Source organism: Mustelus asterias, unplaced genomic scaffold, assembly GCF_964213995.1.
Source record: "Mustelus asterias unplaced genomic scaffold, sMusAst1.hap1.1 HAP1_SCAFFOLD_1764, whole genome shotgun sequence".
Classification (NCBI taxonomy): domain Eukaryota; kingdom Metazoa; phylum Chordata; class Chondrichthyes; order Carcharhiniformes; family Triakidae; genus Mustelus; species Mustelus asterias.
The window spans coordinates 1-20,000 of record NW_027591709.1 but is presented as its reverse complement, the minus strand read 5'-3'; the positions used below and the strand labels follow the sequence as shown (position 1 = coordinate 20,000).

The following is a 20,000-nucleotide window of genomic DNA, read 5'->3' as shown; positions in this document are numbered from 1 at the left end:
AGGAGGGTCCCCCCCCCCACCCCCGGGGCAGACACGTCACTCCCCTCCCCCCTCCTCCCCCCCCCCCCTCCCCCCAGGGAAAGGCAAAGCAGCACAGACAGCAGAGAGGAGGAAAGGAATTCCCTTTGAAGGATAATGTCCACGTTATAATCACAGGAACTAAAAACCTGACAGTCCCAAATCTGGGATAATATCACAGGACAGGGATGGGGGGATATACATTTTGAAATATTTCGTGCCCGGGCGGCGCTGCCTGCGATCTGTTCCGAACTGAGCATGTGCAGTTGGAGCTCTGGCCGCTCCAACAGCGCTAAGCCCCGCCCAATAGACCGGCGCCGAAAAAAGACGTATGGGCGCACTGGAGCGCGGCTGCCGGGCGCGGATCCGTTTGACGACCGGACCCGCCACTTAGTCCCGATTTGGTAAAATCGGCCCCTGTGTCTGCACCCTGTCATGTTCAATCTGATCGCGGTCACTTTGATCCCAGACACACAGACAAAAGCAGCTGAACTTTCATCCTTACCTCCAGTCACTCCAGCTTCAACCACCAGCCAGAGACAGGTTGCTGCGTAAAACACCAACATTCCCACCTGATTGAAGCAAGGCCTTTCTCAATGGAACGTCAAAATGATTGAGGGGGAAACTTCCGTAGGTGCTTCCTGAACTGGCTGGCTTTGTAACAGGAATTAAATCATCACCAGGTTCAACTGCTGCATCATTATGCTCCAATAACACAAAGCCTCTGCAACGGGGAGCTCACAGGTAGTGGGTCTGCTTGTTACAGCCTTTAGCCACAGCCAGGGAACAGCAGCCTGTGTCCAGGGACACTGACACAGTGTGTTCTGCTTTATAGCAGCAAGGACAAAGCATGTTAATGATGACAGGTTCTGGGAGTTCACCTCCAGCTGCTTGTCTGATGTACGGGTTCAGTGACCAGGTCCTGTCGAGGGATACAGTTCTCACTGTGGTGAATGAGTCACGCAGAACAGAGTCACAGTCACAGCCCAGAGATGACGGGTGGAATTTTACAATCTCTGGACTTGCGGATAGCGAAGAGCATTGTCGGGCAATACAGCAGGATATAAACAGGCTGGAAAATTGGGCGGAGAGGTGGCAGATGGAGTTTAATCCAGATAAATGCGAAGTGATGCATTTTGGAAGAAATAATGTAGGGAGGAGTTATACAATAAATGGCAGAGTCATCAGGAGTATAGAAACACAGAGGGACCTAGGTGTGCAAGTCCACAAATCCTTGAAGGTGGCAACACAGGTGGAGAAGGTGGTGAAGAAGGCATATGGTATGCTTGCCTTTATAGGACGGGGTATAGAGCATAAAAGCTGGAGTCTGATGATGTAGCTGTATAGAACGCTGGTTAGGCCACATTTGGAGTACTGCGTCCAGTTCTGGTCGCCGCACTACCAGAAGGACGTGGAGGCGTTAGAGAGAGTGCAAAGAAGGTTTACCAGGATGTTGCCTGGTATGGAGGGTCTTAGCTATGAGGAGAGATTGGGTAGACTGGAGTTGTTCTCCTTGGAAAGACGGAGAATGAGGGGAGATCTAATAGAGGTGTACAAGATTATGAAGGGTATAGATAGGGTGAACAGTGGGAAGCTTTTTCCCAGGTCGGAGGTGACGGTCACGGGCTCAAGGTGAGAGGGGTGAAGTATAACTCAGATATCAGAGGGACGTTTTTTACACAGAGAGTGGTGGGGGCCTGGAATGCGCTGCCAAGTAGGGTGGTGGAGGCAGGCATGCTGACATCGTTTAAGACTTACCTGGATAGTCACATGAGCAGCCTGGGAATGGAGGGATACAAACGATTGGTCTAGTTGGACCAAGGAGCGGCACAGGCTTGGAGGGCCGAAGGGCCTGTTTCCTGTGCTGTACTGTTCTTTGTTCTTTGTTCTCCTTGCACCCGTTTTGCGGCAGGAAAATTTCCTAAAATTGGGTGTAAAGTAGCGAGCGGGAATGGCGCCCATTTTCACGCCCATTCCCATTTTACCACTGAAAGAAAATCGCCACGATCGGGAGCCCATCCAGAACGGGCGAGGAATCAATTTACATGTTTTTACATCCACCATCATCTCATTAGCATAATCTATTCATCAAAATCTCATTAGCATAAGATGGTCATTACAGGGATGGCGCAGGAGGGAGGGATTCAGCTACCTGGACAATTGGGGGTCATTCTGACGTAGGTGGGACCTCTACAAACGGGATGGTCTCCACCTGAACCAGAGGGGTACCAATATCCTGGGGGGAAAATTTGCAAATGTTCTTCGGGAGGGTTTAAACGAATTCAGTAGCGGGGTGTACAGGAGGTTGAAAGTAGTGAGGTCATGGATGAGGTTTCAGGGTCGCAGGAGTGTACTGGCAGGCAGGAAGGTGGTTTGAAGTGTGTATACTTCAACGCCAGGAGCATCTGGAATAAGGTGGATGAGCTTGCAGCATGGGTTTCGATGTTGTGGCCATCTCGGAGACATGGATAGAGCAGGGACAGGAATGGTTGTTGCAGGTTCCAGGGTTTAGATGTTTCAGTAAGTGCAGGGAAGGTGGTAAAAGAGGGGGAGGTGTGGCATTGTTAGTCAAGGACAGTATTACGGTGGCAGAAAGGACATTTGATGAGGACTCGTCTACTGAGGTAGTTTGGGCTGAGGTTAGAAACAGGAAAGGAGAGGTCACCCTGTTGGGAGTTTTTTATAGGCCTCCGAAAAGTTCCAGAGATGTAGAGGAAAAGATTGCAAAGGTGATTCTGGATAGGAGCGAAAGTAACAGGGTAGTTGTTATGGGGGACTTTAACTTTACAAATATTGACTGTAAAAGCTACAGCTCGAGTACTTTAGAGGGGTCAGTTTTTGTCCAATGTGTGCAGGAGGGTTTCCTGACGCAGTATGTAGATAGGCCAACAAGAGGCGAGGCCACATTGGATTTGGTACTGGGTAATGAACCAGGCCAGGTGTTAGATTTGGAGGTAGGTGAGCACTTTGGTGACAGTGACCACAATTCGATTACGTTTACTTTAGCAATGGAAAAGGATAGGTATATACCAAAGGGCAAGAGTTATAGCTGGGGGAAAGAAAATTATGATGCGATTAGGCGAGATTTAGCTGGCATAGGTTGGGGAAGGAAACTGCAGGGGATGGGCACAATTGTAATGTGGAACTTGTTCAAGGAACAGCTACTACGCGTCCTTGATAAATATGTACCTGTCAGGCAGGGAGGAAGCAGTCGTGTGAGGGAACCGTGGTTTGTTAAGGAGGTTGAATCTCTTGTGAAGAGGAAGAAGGAGACTTAGGTTAAGATGAGACGTGAAGGCTCAGTTAGGGCGCTTGAGAGTTACAAGTTAGCCAGGAAGGACCTAAAGAAAGAGTTAAGAAGAGCCAGGAGGGGACATGAGAAGTCTTTGGCAGGTAGGATCAAGGAAAACCCTAAAGCTTTCTATAGGTATGTCAGGAGTAAAAGAATGACTCGGGTAAGATTAGGGCCAGTCAAGGACAGGAGTGGGAAGTTGTGCGTGGAGTCTGAAGAGATAGGAGAGGCACTAAATGAATATTTTTTGTCGGTATTCACACAGGAGAGGGACAGTGTTGTTGAGGGGAGTACTGAGATGCAGGCTGTTGGACTGGATGGGATTGATGTTCATAAGGAGGAGGTGTTAGCAATTCTGGAAAGGGTAAAAATAGATAAGTCCCCTGGATGGGATTTATCCTAGGATTCTCTGGGAGGCGAGAGAGGAGATTGCAGAGCCTTTGGCTTTGATCTTTGTGTCGTCATTGTCTACAGGAACAGTGCCAGAAGACTGGAGGATAGCAAATGTTGTCCCCTTGTTCAAGAAGGGGAGTAGGGACAACCCTGGTAACTATAGACCGGTGAGCCTTACTTCTGTTGTGGGCAAAGTTTTGGAAAGGATTATAAGAGATAGGATTTATAATCACCTAGAAAGGAATAATTTGATTAGGGATAGTCAGCACGGTTTTGTGAAGGATAGGTCGTGCCTCACAAAACTTATTGAGTTCTTTGAGAAGGTGACCAAAGAGGTGGATGAGGGTAAAGCGGTTGATGTGGTGTATATGGATTTCAGCAAAGCGTTTGATAAGGTTCCCCATGGTAAGCTTTTGCAGAAAATATGGACACCTGGGATTGAGGGTGATTTAGTGGTTTGGATCAGGAATTGGCTAGCTGGAAGGAAACAGAGGGTGGTGGTTGATGGGAAATATTCACCCTGGAGTTCAGTTACGAGTGGTGTACCGCAAGGATCTGTTTTGGGGCCACTGCTGTTTGTCATTTTTATTAATGACCTGGATGAGGGCATAGAAGGATGGGTTAGTAAATTTGTGGATGACACTAAAGTCGGTGGAGTTGGAGACAATGCGGAGGGAAGTGGCAGGTTACAGAGGGACATAGATAAGCTGCAGAGCTGGGCTGAGAGGTGGCAAATGGAGTTCAATGCGGAAAAGTGTGAGGTGATTCACTTTGGAAGGAGTAACAGGAATACAGAGTACTGGGCTAATGGTAAGATACTTGGTAGTGTGGATGAACAGAGGGATCTGGGTGTCCATGTGCATAGATCCCTGAAAGTTGGCACCCAGGTTGATAGGGTTGTTAAGAAGGCGTAAGGTGTGTTAGCTATCATTGGTAGAGGGATTGAGTTTCGGAGCCAGGAGGTTATGCTGCAACTGTACAAAACTCTGGTGCGGCCGCACTTGGAGTATTGCGTACAGTTCTGGTCGCTGCATTATAGGAAAGATGTGGAAGTGTTGGAAAGGGTGCAGAGGAGATTTACCAGGATGTTGCCTGGTATGGTGGGAAAATCGTATGAGGAAAGGCTGAGGGACTTGAGGTTGTTTTCGTTAGAGAGAAGAAGGTTAAGAGGTGACTTAATAGAGGCATACAAGATGATCAGAGGATTAGATAGGGTGGATAGTGAGAGCCTTTTTCCTCGGATGGTGATGGCTAACATGAGGGGACATAGCTTTAAATTGAGGGGTGAGAGATATAGGACAGATGTTAGAGGTAGGTTCTTTACTCAGAGAGTAGTACGGGCGTGGAATGCCCTGCCTGCAGCAGTAGTGGACTCGTCAACATTAAGAGCATTCAAATGGTTATTGGATAAACATGTGGATGATATTGGAATAGTGTAGGTTAGAGGGGCTTTAGATTGGTTTCACAGGTCGGCGCAACATCGAGGGCCAAAGGGCCTGTACTGCGCTGTAATGTTGTATGTTCTATCACCTCGTTCATCATAATCTTATTAGCATAATTGCTCATCATAATCTCATTACAATAATCTCATCGATCATAATCTCATTACCATAATTGCATTCTTCACAATGTCATTCGCATAATTCACTCATCATCATTCCATTGTTAAACTGGCAGCACAGGTGGGGGTGAGCACCCACTCCCAGTGGCTGTGAAAGAATGGTGGGCTGTGGGGTGGGTTGTGTCGCTGGGGGGGTGTGGGTCGGTTTGGGGGGGGCTGTATTGTTGGGTGGGGGTGAGCACCCACTCCCAGTGGGTGTGAAAGTAACAGCCGCTTAAACGTTTACGCCACCTGGTCCTTGCAGATCGCCAGAGGAGACCTTTGTGGAATTTCACAATCATCCGTCCAGTGTGTGAAGGAGGTCACGGATTCCCTGTGTGCCCGGGCTCGCTACTCTATCAAACTTGGCCTGGACCAGGCAGCACGGGCTCCAGGATTCACAGCCATCGCGGGTGTGTTAAATGTGCAGGGAGCTATAGACTGCACCCACACCGCCCTCAAGACCCCGGTCTCCAGGAAGATTCATGAATAGAAAGGGCTTCCATTCAATAAATGTGCAATTGGTGTGTGACCATCAGGTCAACATTCTGTACATCAGCGGCAGACACCCCGGCAGGGGGCATGACAGCTTCATATTGAGGAGTTCTGATATCCCAGAGGTCTTTGAGGAGGAGCCCAGGGTGCAGGGATGGCTCATGGGGGACGTGGGCTACCTGCTTCGGACTTGGCTGATGACGGCTGTGTGGAGGCGTGAGACTGGGGAGGACGCGCGATACAGTGAGCCTCTCCTCCAGCCGTTCAATAGTGGAGCAGTTCATCGTGCCTGGATCGCTCTGGCTGGGTCCTCAATATCGCCCCCTGATATCGTCCCGCATTGCGGTGGTGTGATGTGCTTAAACATCCTGGCGAAGCAGAGGGGAGACCTTCTTCAGGAGGTCACTGAAAGATAGCATATACAACTCGTCACACTGAGCGATAGTGTGTACCACCCGTCACACTGAGAGATAGCATGTACCATTCATCACACTGAGGGACAGCGTGTACAACTCGTCACACTGAGGGATAGCATGTACCACTTGTCACACTGAGCGATAGTGTGTACCACTCGTCACACTGAGAGACAGCGTGTACCACCCGTCACACTGAGGGACAGCGTGTACCATTCATCACACTGAGGGATAGCGTGTACCATTCGTCACACTGAGAGACAGCGTGTACCACCCACACACTAAGGGATAGCATGTATCACCCATCACACTGAGATAGCGTGTACCACTCATCACACTGAGGGATAGCGTGTACCACCCATACACTGAGGGATAGCGTGTACCACCCGTCACACTGAGGGACAGCGTGTACCATTCATCACACTGAGAGACAGCGTGTACCACCCACACACTGAGATAGCGTGTACCATTCATCACACTGAGGGACAGCGTGTACCACCCGTCACACTGAGATAGCGTGTACCATTCATCACACTGAGGGATAGCGTGTACCACTCGTCACACTGAGGGACAGCATGTACCATTCATCACACTGAGGGATAGCGTGTACCACCCGTCACACTGAGGGACAGCATGTACCATTCATCACACTGAGGGATAGCGTGTACCATTCGTCACACTGAGAGACAGCGTGTACCACCCACACACTGAGATAGCGTGTACCACTCGTCACACTGAGGGATAGCGTGTACCACTCGTCACACTGAGGGACAGCGTGTACCACTCATCACACTGAGAGATAGCATGTATCACCCATCACACTAAGGGATAGCATGTATCACCCATCACACTGAGATAGCGTGTACCACCTGTCACACTGAGAGATAGCGTGTACCACCTGTCACACTGAGAGATAGCGTGTACCACCTGTCACACTGAGAGATAGCGTGTACCACCCGTCACGCTGAGAGTTGATGTGTACCACCCACACGCTGAGAGATAGCGTGTACCACTTGTCACACTGAGATAGCGTGTACCACTCGTCACACTGAGAGATAGCGTGTACCACTCGTCACACTGAGGGATAGCGTGTACCACTTGTCACACTGAGGGATAGCGTGTACCACTTGTCACACTGAGATAGCGTGTACCACTCACACACTGAGAGATAGCGTGTACCACTTGTCACACTGAGGTAGCGTGTACCACTCGTCACACTGAGAGATAGCGTGTACCACTCGTCACACTGAGGGATAGCGTGTACCACTCATCACACTAAGAGATAGCGTGTACCACTTGTCACACTGAGATAGCGTGTATCACTTGTCACACTGAGATAGCGTGTACCACTCGTCACACTGAGAGATAGCGTGTACCACTCATCACACTGAGGGATAGCGTGTACCACCCATACACTGAGGGATAGCGTGTACCATTTGTCACACTGAGAGGTAGCGTGTACCACTCATCACACTGAGAGGTAGCGTGTACCACTCATCACACTGAGATAGCGTGTACCACCCATACACGGAGGGATAACGTATACCATTCGTCACACTGAGAGATAGCATGTACCACCCACACACTGAGAGATAGCGTGTACCACTTGTCACACTGAGGGATAGCGTGTACCACTCGTCACACTGAGATAGCATGTACCACTCGTCACACTGAGGGACAGCGTGTACCACTCATCACACTGAGGGATAGCGTGTACCACCCACACACTAAGGGATAGCATGTATCACCCATCACACTGAGATAGCGTGTACCACTCATCACACTGAGGGATAGCGTGTACCACCCATACACTGAGGGATAGCGTGTACCACTCGTCACACTGAGGGATAGCGTGTACCACTCGTCACACTGAGATAGCGTGTACCACTCGTCACACTGAGGGATAGCGTGTACCACTCGTCACACTGAGGGATAGCATGTACCATTCATCACACTGAGGGATAGCGTGTACCATTTGTCACACTGAGAGACAGCGTGTACCACCCATACACTGAGGGATAGCGTGTACCACCCGTCACACTGAGATAGCGTGTACCATTCATCACACTGAGGGATAGCGTGTACCATTCATCACACTGAGGGATAGCGTGTACCACCCGTCACACTGAGGGACAGCGTGTACCACTCATCACACTGAGAGATAGCGTGTACCACTCGTCACACTGAGGGACAGCATGTACCACTCATCACACTGAGAGATAGCATGTATCACCCATCACACTAAGGGATAGCATGTATCACCCATCACACTGAGATAGCGTGTACCACCTGTCACACTGAGAGATAGCGTGTACCACCTGTCACACTGAGAGATAGCGTGTACCACCCGTCACGCTGAGAGTTGATGTGTACCACCCACACGCTGAGAGATAGCGTGTACCACTTGTCACACTGAGATAGCGTGTACCACTCGTCACACTGAGAGATAGCGTGTACCACTCGTCACACTGAGGGATAGCGTGTACCACTTGTCACACTGAGATAGCGTGTACCACTCGTCACACTGAGGGACAGCGTGTACCACTCGTCACACTGAGGGATAGCGTGTACCACTCGTCACACTGAGGGATAGCGTGTACCACTCGTCACACTGAGAGATAGCGTGTACCACTCATCACACTGAGGGATAGCGTGTACCACTCGTCACACTGAGAGATAGCGTGTACCACTTGTCACACTGAGATAGCGTGTACCACTCGTCACACTGAGAGATAGCGTGTACCACTTGTCACACTGAGGGATAGCGTGTACCACTTGTCACACTGAGATAGCGAGTACCACTCGTCACACTGAGGGACAGCGTGTACCACTCGTCACACTGAGGGATAGCGTGTACCACCCATACACTGAGGGATAGCGTGTACCACTCGTCACACTGAGGGATAGCGTGTACCACTCGTCACACTGAGGGATAGCGTGTACCACTTGTCACACTGAAGGATAGCGTGTACCACTCGTCACACTGAGAGATAGCGTGTACCACTCACACACTGAGGGATAGCGTGTACCACTTGTCACACTGAGATAGCGTGTACCACTCGTCACACTGAGAGATAGCGTGTACCACTCGTCACACTGAGGGATAGCGTGTACCACCCATACACTGAGGGATAGCGTGTACCATTTGTCACACTGAGAGGTAGCGTGTACCACTCATCACACTGAGATAGCGTGTACCACCCATACACGGAGGGATAACGTATACCATTCGTCACACTGAGAGATAGCATGTACCACCCACACACTGAGAGATAGCGTGTACCACTTGTCACACTGAGGGATAGCGTGTACCACTCGTCACACTGAGATAGCATGTACCACTCGTCACACTGAGAGATAGCGTGTACCACCCACACACTAAGGGATAGCATGTATCACCCATCACACTGAGATAGCGTGTACCACTCATCACACTGAGGGATAGCGTGTACCACCCACACACTAAGGGATAGCATGTATCACCCATCACACTGAGATAGCGTGTACCACTCATCACACTGAGAGATAGTGTGTACAGCTCACACACTCAGAGATAGTGTGTACCATTCGTCACACTGAGGGATAGAATGTGCAATTGATCACACTGAGAGATAGCATGTACCACCTGTCACACTGAGAGATAGCGTGTACCACCCACACACTGAGGGATAGCGTGTACCACTCGTCACACTGAGAGATAGCGTGTACCACTCGTCACACTGAGGGATAGCGTGTACCACTTGTTACACTGAGATAGCGTGTACCACTTGTCACACTGAGAGATAGCGTGTACCACTCGTCACACTGAGGGATAGCGTGTACCACTTGTCACACTGAGATATCGTGTACCACTCACACACTGAGGGATAGCGTGTACCACTTGTTACACTGAGATAGCGTGTACCACTTGTCACACTGAGAGATAGCGTGTACCACTCGTCACACTGAGGGATAGCGTGTACCACTTGTTACACTGAGATAGCGTGTACCACTCGTCACACTGAGAGATAGCGTGTACCACTCGTCACACTGAGGGATAGCGTGTACCACTTGTCACACTGAGATATCGTGTACCACTCACACACTGAGAGATAGCGTGTACCACTTGTCACACTGAGATAGCGTGTACCACTCGTCACACTGAGAGATAGCGTGTACCACTCATCACACTGAGAGATAGCGTGTACCACCCATACACTGAGGGATAGCGTGTACCATTTGTCACACTGAGAGGTAGCGTGTACCACTCATCACACTGAGATAGCGTGTACCACCCATACACTGAGGGATAACGTATACCATTCGTCACACTGAGAGATAGCATGTACCACCCACACACTGAGAGATAGCGTGTACCACTTGTCACACTGAGGGATAGCGTGTACCACTCGTCACACTGAGATAGCATGTACCACTCGTCACACTGAGGGACAGCGTGTACCACTCATCACACTGAAAGGTAGCATGTACCACCCACACACTAAGGGATAGCATGTATCACCCATCACACTGAGATAGCGTGTACCACTCGTCACACTGAGGGATAGCGTGTACCACCCATACACTGAGGGATAGCGTGTACCATTTGTCACACTGAGAGGTAGCGTGTACCACCCACACACTGAGGGATAGCGTGTACCACCCGTCACACTGAGGGATAGCGTGTATCACTGGTCACACTGAGTGATAGCGTGTACCACTCGTCACACTGAGAGATAGCGTGTACCACCTGTCACACTGAGGGATAGCGTGTACCACTCGTCACAGAGAGATAGCGTGTACCACTCGTCACAGAGAGATAGCGTGTACCACCCATACCGTGAGGTGATTAGAAGCCTCCAGGGTGTAGAATAGTGTGTGCAGGAATGTCATGGTGCTGTATTTAACAAACTGCAGGATCGCTTTCAGCACCTCCAGTGTTACAAAATATGCCAGCATTCCCAGCAGGGACGTGACACAGTCTGTATCCAGAGCGGGACACCAGTAATCTACATATCAAGCACTCTCACTGTGTGATCTACAACCTGGTGGTTGTAGAGAGTTGTTTTTCAAACTGGAGGCCTGTGACCAGCGGTGTGCCTCAGGGATCAGTGCTGGGTCCACTGTTATTTGTCATTTATATTAATGATTTGGATGAGAATATAGGAAGCATGGTTAGTAAGTTTGCAGATGACACTAAGATTGGGGGCAGAGTGGACAGTGAAGAAGGTTATCTTGGATTGCAACAGGATCTTGATCAATTGGCCCAGTGGGCTGACGAATGGCAGATGGAGTTTAATTTAGACAAATGTGAGGTGATGCATTTTGGTAGATTGAACCAGGGCAGGACTTAGAACATAGAACATAGAACAGTACAGCACAGAACAGGCCCTTCGGCCCACGATGTTGTGCCGAGCTTTGTCTGAAACCCAGATCAAGCTATTTCCTCCCTATCATCCCGAAGTACTCCATGTGCCTATCCAACAGCCTCCCAAATGTTCCTAAAGTTTCCGACTCCACCATCCCTGCAGGCAGTCCATTCCACACCCCAACCACTCTCTGAGTAAAAAACCTACCTCGGACATCCTTCCTATATCTCCCACCATGAACCCTATAGTTATGCCCCCTAGTTACCGTTCCATTCACCCGAGGAAACAGTCCCTGAACGCCCACCCCATCTATCCCCCCACCATCCCACTTACTCAGTTAATGGTAGGGCGTTGGGGAGAGTTACAGAACAAAGAGATCTAGGGGTACAGGTTCATAGCTCCTTGAAAGTGGAGTCATAGGTGGACAGAGTGGTGAAGAAGGCATTCGGCATGCTTGGTTTCATTGGTCAGAACATTGAATACAGGAAACATAGAAACATAGAAAACTACAGCACACAACAGGCCCTTCGGCCCCACAAGTTGTGCCGAACATATCCCCACCTTTTAGGCCTACCTATAACTCTCCATCCTATTAAGTCCCATGTACTCATCCAGGAGTCTCTTAAAAGACCCTATTGAGTTCGCCTCCACCACCACTGACGGCAGCCGATTCCACTCGCCCACCACCCTCTGTGTGAAAAACTTACCCCTAACAATTCCCCTGTACCTACCCCCGAGCACCTTAAACCTGTGTCCTCTCGTAGCAGCCATTTCCACCCTGGGAAAAAGCCTCTGAGAGTCCACCCGACCTATGCCTCTCAACATCTTATATACCTCTATTAGGTCTCCTCTCATCCTACCTCTCTCCAAGGAGAAAAGACCGAGCTCCCTCAGCCTATCCTCATAAGGCATGCCACTCAATCCAAGCAACATCCTTGTAAATCTCCTCTGCACCCTTTCAATCTTTTCCACATCCTTCCTGTAATGAGGCGACCAGAACTGAGCACAGTACTCCAAGTGGGGTCTGACGAGGGTCTTATATCGCTGCATCATTATCCCCGGACTCCTAAACTCAATCCCTCGATTGATAAAGGCCAGCACACCATACGCCTTCTTAACCACCTCCTCCACCTGCGGGGCCGATGATTTTCGAGTCCTATGGACCCGGACCCCAAGGTCCTTCTGATCCTCGACAGTACTAAGAGTCTTTCCCTTTATATTGTACTCCTTCATCCCATTTGACCTGCCAAAATGGACCACGACGCATTTATCTGGGTTGAAGTCCATCTGCCACTTCTCCGCCCAGTCTTGTATCCTATCTATATGTCCCTCTGTAACTTCTGACATCCCTCCAGACTATCCACAACCCCACCAACCTTCGTGTCGTCGGCAAACTTACCAACCCATCCCTCCACTTCCTCATCCAGGTCATTTATGAAAATGACAAACAGCAAGGGTCCCAGAACAGATCCCTAGGCACACCGCTGGTGACCGACCTCCATTTAGAAAAAGACCCATCTATACCCACTCTCTGCCTCCTTTGGGCAAGCTAGTTCTGGATCCACAGGGCAGTAGCCACTTGGATCCCATGCCCTCTCACTTTTTCTAGAAGCCTTGCATGGGGGACCTTATCGAACACCTTGCTAAAATCCATATAAACCACATCTACCGCTTTCCCTTCATCAATGTGTTTAGTCACATTTTCGAAGAACTCCACCAGGCTCGTAAGGCACGATCTGCCTTTGACAAAGCCAATTGGGATGTCTTGTTGAAGTTGTACAAGACATTGGTAAGGCCACACTTGGAATACTGTGTGCAATTCTGGTCACCCTATTATAGAAAGGATATTATTAAACTAGAAAGAGTGCAGAAAAGATTTACTCGGATGCTACCGGGACTTGATGGATTGAGTTATAAGGAGAGGCTGGATAGAGTGAGATTTGTTTCCTTGAAGCCTCGGAGACTTTGGGGCTGATCGTATAGAGGTCTGTAAAAGAATAAGGGACATAGATCAGCTAGATAGTCAATATCTTTTCCCAAAGGTAGGGGAGTCTAAAACTAGAGGGCACCGGTTTAAGGGGAGAGGGGCAATTTTTCCACACAGAGGGTGGTGAGTGTCTGGAACAAGCTGCCAGAGGTAGTAGTAGAGGCGGGTACAATTTTGTCTTTTAGAAAGCATTTGGGAAGTTACATGGGTACGATGGGTATAGAGGGATATGGGCCAAATGCGGGCAATTGGGATTAGTTTAGGAGTTAAAAACAAAAGGCGGCATGGACAATTTGGGCCGAAGGGCCTGTTTCCATGCTATAAACCTCTGTGACTTTAACCTCAGTGTGAACCAGAACTTCAGTGTGATCTGGGACCTCAGTGTGATCTAGAACATCAGTGTGATCCAGAACCTTAGTGTGTTTGAGAACATCAGTGTGATCCAGAACCTTAGTGTCATATAGAACCACAGTATGATCTAGAGCTTCAGTGTGATCTACTCCCTCAGTGTGATCTAGAACCTCAGTGTGATCTGGGACCTCAGTGTGATCTACTCCCTCAGTGCGGCCTAGAACCTAAGTGTGATCTAGGACTTCAGTATGATCTAGGACCTCGGTGTGATCTATACCATCAGTGTGATCAAGGACCTCAGTGTGATCTCCACCATCAGTGTGATCTAGAACCTCAGTGTGATCTGGGACCTCAGTGTGATCTGGGACCTCAGTGTGATCCACACCCTCAGTGTGACCCACGCCTTCAATGTGATCTAGAACCTCAGTGTGATCCAGAACATCAGTGTGATCTAAACCATCAGTGTGATCTAGAACCTGTGCACCCCACAACCTCAGTGAGATTGAGAACCTCAGTGTGGTCCACACCCTCAATGAGATCTAGAACCTCAGTGTGATCTGCAACCTCAGTGAGACCCAGAACCTCAGAGTGATCTAGATCCTCAATGTGATCTAGAAGCACAGTGCGATCCACACCAAATGTAACCTACACCCTCTGTCCGATCCAGAGTCTCAGTGAGATCCATAACATCAGTGTGATCCACATCCTGATTGTGATCTCGAACCTCAGTGTGGTCTAGAGCCTCAGTGTGATTTACACCACCGCCAAGATTTAGAACCTCAGTCTGATCTGCACACCAAGGGCCCGATTTTACCATTGCATTTCAGACAAAGCTCGGCACAACATCGTGACCCGGGAATGGCGGCGATTCGATTTGCGCCCAAAACGGGCGCAACGGCGATTTAAATGTATTTGCATGTATTTAAAGTGAATTAATGAACTGCCCGCCCAACTTTATCAGCATTTCCCCCTTTACCACCGCGTTTACCGACCCGGAACCGCACCGAAATGGACCTGCTGAATAAAAGTCTGAATCAGACGCTCCAGCTGCTGAAGAGCGGGTTCAGCGCTTCCAACGGCTCCCTGACTCAGATCAGTGGTGGGGTGGAGGAGGGAGGCCGGTCAGATCATTCTCTGGCTTGGTGGGGGGGGGGTGGGGGGGCGTGGGCGGAGCGGAGTGAGGCTAGATCGTTGTCTGGTTGGTGGGGGGGGGAGGAGGAGGCGGGTCCGATGTTCCTCTGGGGGGGTGGGGGTGGGGGGGGGGGGCGGTTGAGTGAAGCCAGATTGTTGTCTGGGGGAGGCGGGGGGCAGTGAGGCCAGATCATTCTCTGAGGGGGGAGAGGAAGGAGGCGGGTAAGACGTATCTCTGGTTGGTATGGGGGGGGGAAGGCCCGATCGGTCACTGGTGGGAGGGGGGTCAGATGGATCTCTGGCCGGGGTGAGGTAGAGAGGACAGGGGGATCTGCTGCCACGCTGCGGGTGATCGGTGGGGGGAAAGGGGGACGCGATTGGTCTGGGTAGTGGGGGGCGTGGATAAGGGGGTCAGTGATGTGTGTGGGTAGTGGGGGGGTGGATAAGGGGGTCAGTGATGTGTGTGGGGGGTGGGGGTGGATAAGGGGGACAGTGATGTGTGTGGGTAGTGGGGGGTTGGATAAGGGGGTCAGTGATGTGTGTGGGTAGTGGGGGGGTGGATAAGGGGGTCAGTGGTGTGTGTGGGTAGTGGGGGTGGGTGGATAAGGGGGACAGTGATGTGTGTGGGTAGTGGGGGGGGTGGATAAGGGGGACAGTGATGTGTGTGGGTAGTGGGGGGTGGATAAGGGGGACAGTGATGTGTGTGGGGAGTGGGGGGGTGGATAAGGGGGACAGTGATGTGTGTGGGTAGTGGGGGGGGGTGGATAAGGGGGACAGTGATGTGTGTGGGTAGTGGGGGGGTGGATAAGGGGGACAGTGATGTGTGTGGGTAGTGGGAGGGGGACAGTGATGTGTGTGGGTAGTGGGTGGGCGGATAAGGGGGACAGTGATGTGTGTGGGTAGTGGGGGTGGGTGGATAAGGGGGACAGTGATGTGTGTGGGTAGTGGGGGTGGGTGGATAAGGGGGACAGTGATGTGTGTGGGTAGTGGGGGTGGGTGGATAAGGGGGACAGTGATGTGTGTGGTAGTGGGGGGGTGGATAAGGGGGACAGTGATGTGTGTGGGTATTGGGGGGGTGGATAAGGGGGACAGTGATGTGTGTGGGTAGTGGGGGAGGTGGATAAGGGGGACAGTGATGTGTGTGGGTAGTGGGAGGGTGGATAAGGGGGGCAGTGATGTGTGTGGGTAGTGGGGGGGGTGGATAAGGGGGACAGTGATGTGTGTGGGTAGTGGGGGAGGTGGATAAGGGGGACAGTGATGTGTGTGGGTAGTGGGGGGGGGGTGGATAAGGGGGACAGTGATGTGTGTGGGTAGTGGGGGGGGGTTGGATAAGGGGGACAGTGATGTGTGTGGGTAGTGGGGGGTTGGATAAGGGGGACAGTGATGTGTGTGGGTAGTGGGGGAGGTGGATAAGGGGGACAGTGATGTGTGTGGGTAGTGGGGGGTGGATAAGGGGGACAGTGATGTGTGTGGGTAGTGGGCGGGGGGTGGATAAGGGGGACAGTGATGTGTGTGGGTAGTGGGGGAGGTGGATAAGGGGGACAGTGATGTGTGTGGGTAGTGGGGGAGGTGGATAAGGGGGACAGTGATGTGTGTGGGTAGTGGGGGATGGATAAGGGGGACAGTGATGTGTGTGGGTAATGGGGGGGGTGGATAAGGGGGTCAGTGGTGTGTGTGGGTTGTGTGGGGGGGTGGATAAGGGGGACAGTGATGTGTGTGGGTAGTGGGGGGGGGGGTGGATAAGGGGGACAGTGATGTGTGTGGGTAGTGGGGGGGTGGATAAGGGGGACAGTGATGTGTGTGGGTAGTGGGGGGGGTGGATAAGGGGGTCAGTGATGTGTGTGGGTAGTGGGGGGGGGGTGGATAAGGGGGACAGTGATGTGTGTGGGTAGTGGGGGGGTGGATAAGGGGGACAGTGATGTGTGTGGGTAGTGGGGGGGGAGTGGATAAGGGGGACAGTGATGTGTGTGGGTAGTGGGGGAGGTGGATAAGGGGGACAGTGATGTGTGTGGGTAGTGGGGGGTGGATAAGGGGGACAGTGATGTGTGTGGGTAGTGGGGGGTTGGATAAGGGGGACAGTGATGTGTGTGGGTAGTGGGGGGATGGATAAGGGGGACAGTGATGTGTGTGGGTAATGGGGGGGGGGTGGATAAGGGGGACAGTGATGTGTGTGGGTAGTGGGGGGGGGGTGGATAAGGGGGACAGTGATGTGTGTGGGTAGTGGGGGGTGGATAAGGGGGACAGTGATGTGTGTGGGGAGTGGGGGGGTGGATAAGGGGGACAGTGATGTGTGTGGGTAGTGGGGGGGGGGGTGGATAAGGGGGACAGTGATGTGTGTGGGTAGTGGGGGGGTGGATAAGGGGGACAGTGATGTGTGTGGGTAGTGGGAGGGGGACAGTGATGTGTGTGGGTAGTGGGTGGGCGGGTAAGGGGGACAGTGATGTGTGTGGGTAGTGGGGGTGGGTGGATAAGGGGGACAGTGATGTGTGTGGGTAGTGGGGGTGGGTGGATAAGGGGGACAGTGATGTGTGTGGGTAGTGGGGGTGGGTGGATAAGGGGGACAGTGATGTGTGTGGTAGTGGGGGGGTGGATAAGGGGGACAGTGATGTGTGTGGGTATTGGGGGGGTGGATAAGGGGGACAGTGATGTGTGTGGGTAGTGGGGGAGGTGGATAAGGGGGACAGTGATGTGTGTGGGTAGTGGGAGGGTGGATAAGGGGGGCAGTGATGTGTGTGGGTAGTGGGGGGGGGGTGGATAAGGGGGACAGTGATGTGTGTGGGTAGTGGGGGAGGTGGATAAGGGGGACAGTGATGTGTGTGGGTAGTGGGGGGGGGTGGATAAGGGGGACAGTGATGTGTGTGGGTAGTGGGGGGGGGTTGGATAAGGGGGACAGTGATGTGTGTGGGTAGTGGGGGGTTGGATAAGGGGGACAGTGATGTGTGTGGGTAGTGGGGGAGGTGGATAAGGGGGACAGTGATGTGTGTGGGTAGTGGGGGGTGGATAAGGGGGACAGTGATGTGTGTGGGTAGTGGGGGGGGGAGTGGATAAGGGGGACAGTGATGTGTGTGGGTAGTGGGGGGGGGGTGGATAAGGGGGACAGTGATGTGTGTGGGTAGTGGGGGAGGTGGATAAGGGGGACAGTGATGTGTGTGGGTAGTGGGGGAGGTGGATAAGGGGGACAGTGATGTGTGTGGGTAGTGGGGGATGGATAAGGGGGACAGTGATGTGTGTGGGTAATGGGGGGGGTGGATAAGGGGGTCAGTGGTGTGTGTGGGTTGTGTGGGGGGGTGGATAAGGGGGACAGTGATGTGTGTGGGTAGTGGGGGGGGGGTGGATAAGGGGGACAGTGATGTGTGTGGGTAGTGGGGGGGTGGATAAGGGGGACAGTGATGTGTGTGGGTAGTGGGGGGGGTGGATAAGGGGGTCAGTGATGTGTGTGGGTAGTGGGGGGGGGGGTGGATAAGGGGGACAGTGATGTGTGTGGTTAGTGGGGGGGTGGATAAGGGGGACAGTGATGTGTGTGGGTAGTGGGGGGGGAGTGGATAAGGGGGACAGTGATGTGTGTGGGTAGTGGGGGAGGTGGATAAGGGGGACAGTGATGTGTGTGGGTAGTGGGGGGTGGATAAGGGGGACAGTGATGTGTGTGGGTAGTGGGGGGTTGGATAAGGGGGACAGTGATGTGTGTGGGTAGTGGGGGGATGGATAAGGGGGACAGTGATGTGTGTGGGTAATGGGGGGGGGTGGATAAGGGGGACAGTGATGTGTGTGGGTAGTGGGGGGGGGGTGGATAAGGGGGACAGTGATGTGTGTGGGTAGTGGGGGGGTGGATAAGGGGGACAGTGATGTGTGTGGGTAGTGGGGGGGGTGGATAAGGGGGTCAGTGATGTGTGGGGGTAGTGGGGGGGGGGGTGGATAAGGGGGACAGTGATGTGTGTGGGTAGTGGGGGGGGGGTGGATAAGGGGGTCAGTGATGTGTGTGGGTAGTGGGGGGGGGGGTGGATAAGGGGGACAGTGATGTGTGTGGGTAGTTGGGGGGGGGTGGATAAGGGGGACAGTGATGTGTGTGGGTAGTGGGGGAGGGGTGGATAAGGGGGACAGTGATGTGTGTGGGTAGTGGGGGGGGTGGTGGATAAGGGGGACAGTGATGTGTGTGGGTAGTTGGGGGGGGGGGTGGATAAGGGGGACAGTGATGTGTGGGGGTAGTGGGGGGGGGGTGGATAAGGGGGACAGTGATGTGTGTGGGTAGTGGGGGGGGGGTGGATAAGGGGGTCAGTGATGTGTGTGGGTAGTGGGGGGGGGTGGATAAGGGGGACAGTGATGTGTGTGGGTAGTTGGGGGGGGGTGGATAAGGGGGACAGTGATGTGTGTGGGTAGTGGGGGGGGGGTGGATAAGGGGGACAGTGATGTGTGTGGGTAGTGGGGGGGGGGGTGGATAAGGGGGACAGTGATGTGTGTGGGTAGTTGGGGGGGGGGTGGATAAGGGGGACAGTGATGTGTGGGGGTAGTGGGGGGGGGTGGATAAGGGGGACAGTGATGTGTGGGGGTAGTGGGGGGGGGTGGATAAGGGGGACAGTGATGTGTGTGGGTAGTGGGGGGGGGGTGGATAAGGGGGACAGTGATGTGTGTGGGTAGTGGGGGGGGGGTGGATAAGGGGGACAGTGATGTGTGTGGGTAGTGGGGGGGGGGGTGGATAAGGGGGACAGTGATGTGTGGGGGTAGTGGGGGGGGGGTTGGATAAGGGGGACAGTGATGTGTGTGGGTAGTGGGGGGGTGGATAAGGGGGACAGTGATGTGTGGGGGTAGTGGGGGGTGGGGTTGGATAAGGGGGACAGTGAAGTGTGTGGGTAGTGGGGGGGTGGATAAGGGGGACAGTGATGTGTGTGGGTAGTGGGGGGTGGGTTGATAAGGGGGACAGTGATGTGTGTGGGTAGTGGGGGGGTGGATAAGGGGGACAGTGATGTGTGTGGGTAGT

The 20,000-nt window shown here is 52.4% G+C and overlaps 1 protein-coding gene across 1 annotated transcript in view; it reads right to left on the bottom strand.

Annotated features, from left to right (window-relative positions):
• LOC144488679 (fucolectin-like) overlaps window positions 1-584 on the bottom strand; it is an 11,961-nt gene extending 11,377 nt beyond the window's left edge. The window contains exon 1 of the mRNA XM_078206770.1: window positions 524-584. Coding sequence (XP_078062896.1) covers window positions 524-584 — 61 coding nt within the window. The remainder of the gene's footprint in view (window positions 1-523) is intronic.
• Window positions 585-20,000: the final 19,416 nt, after the last annotated feature.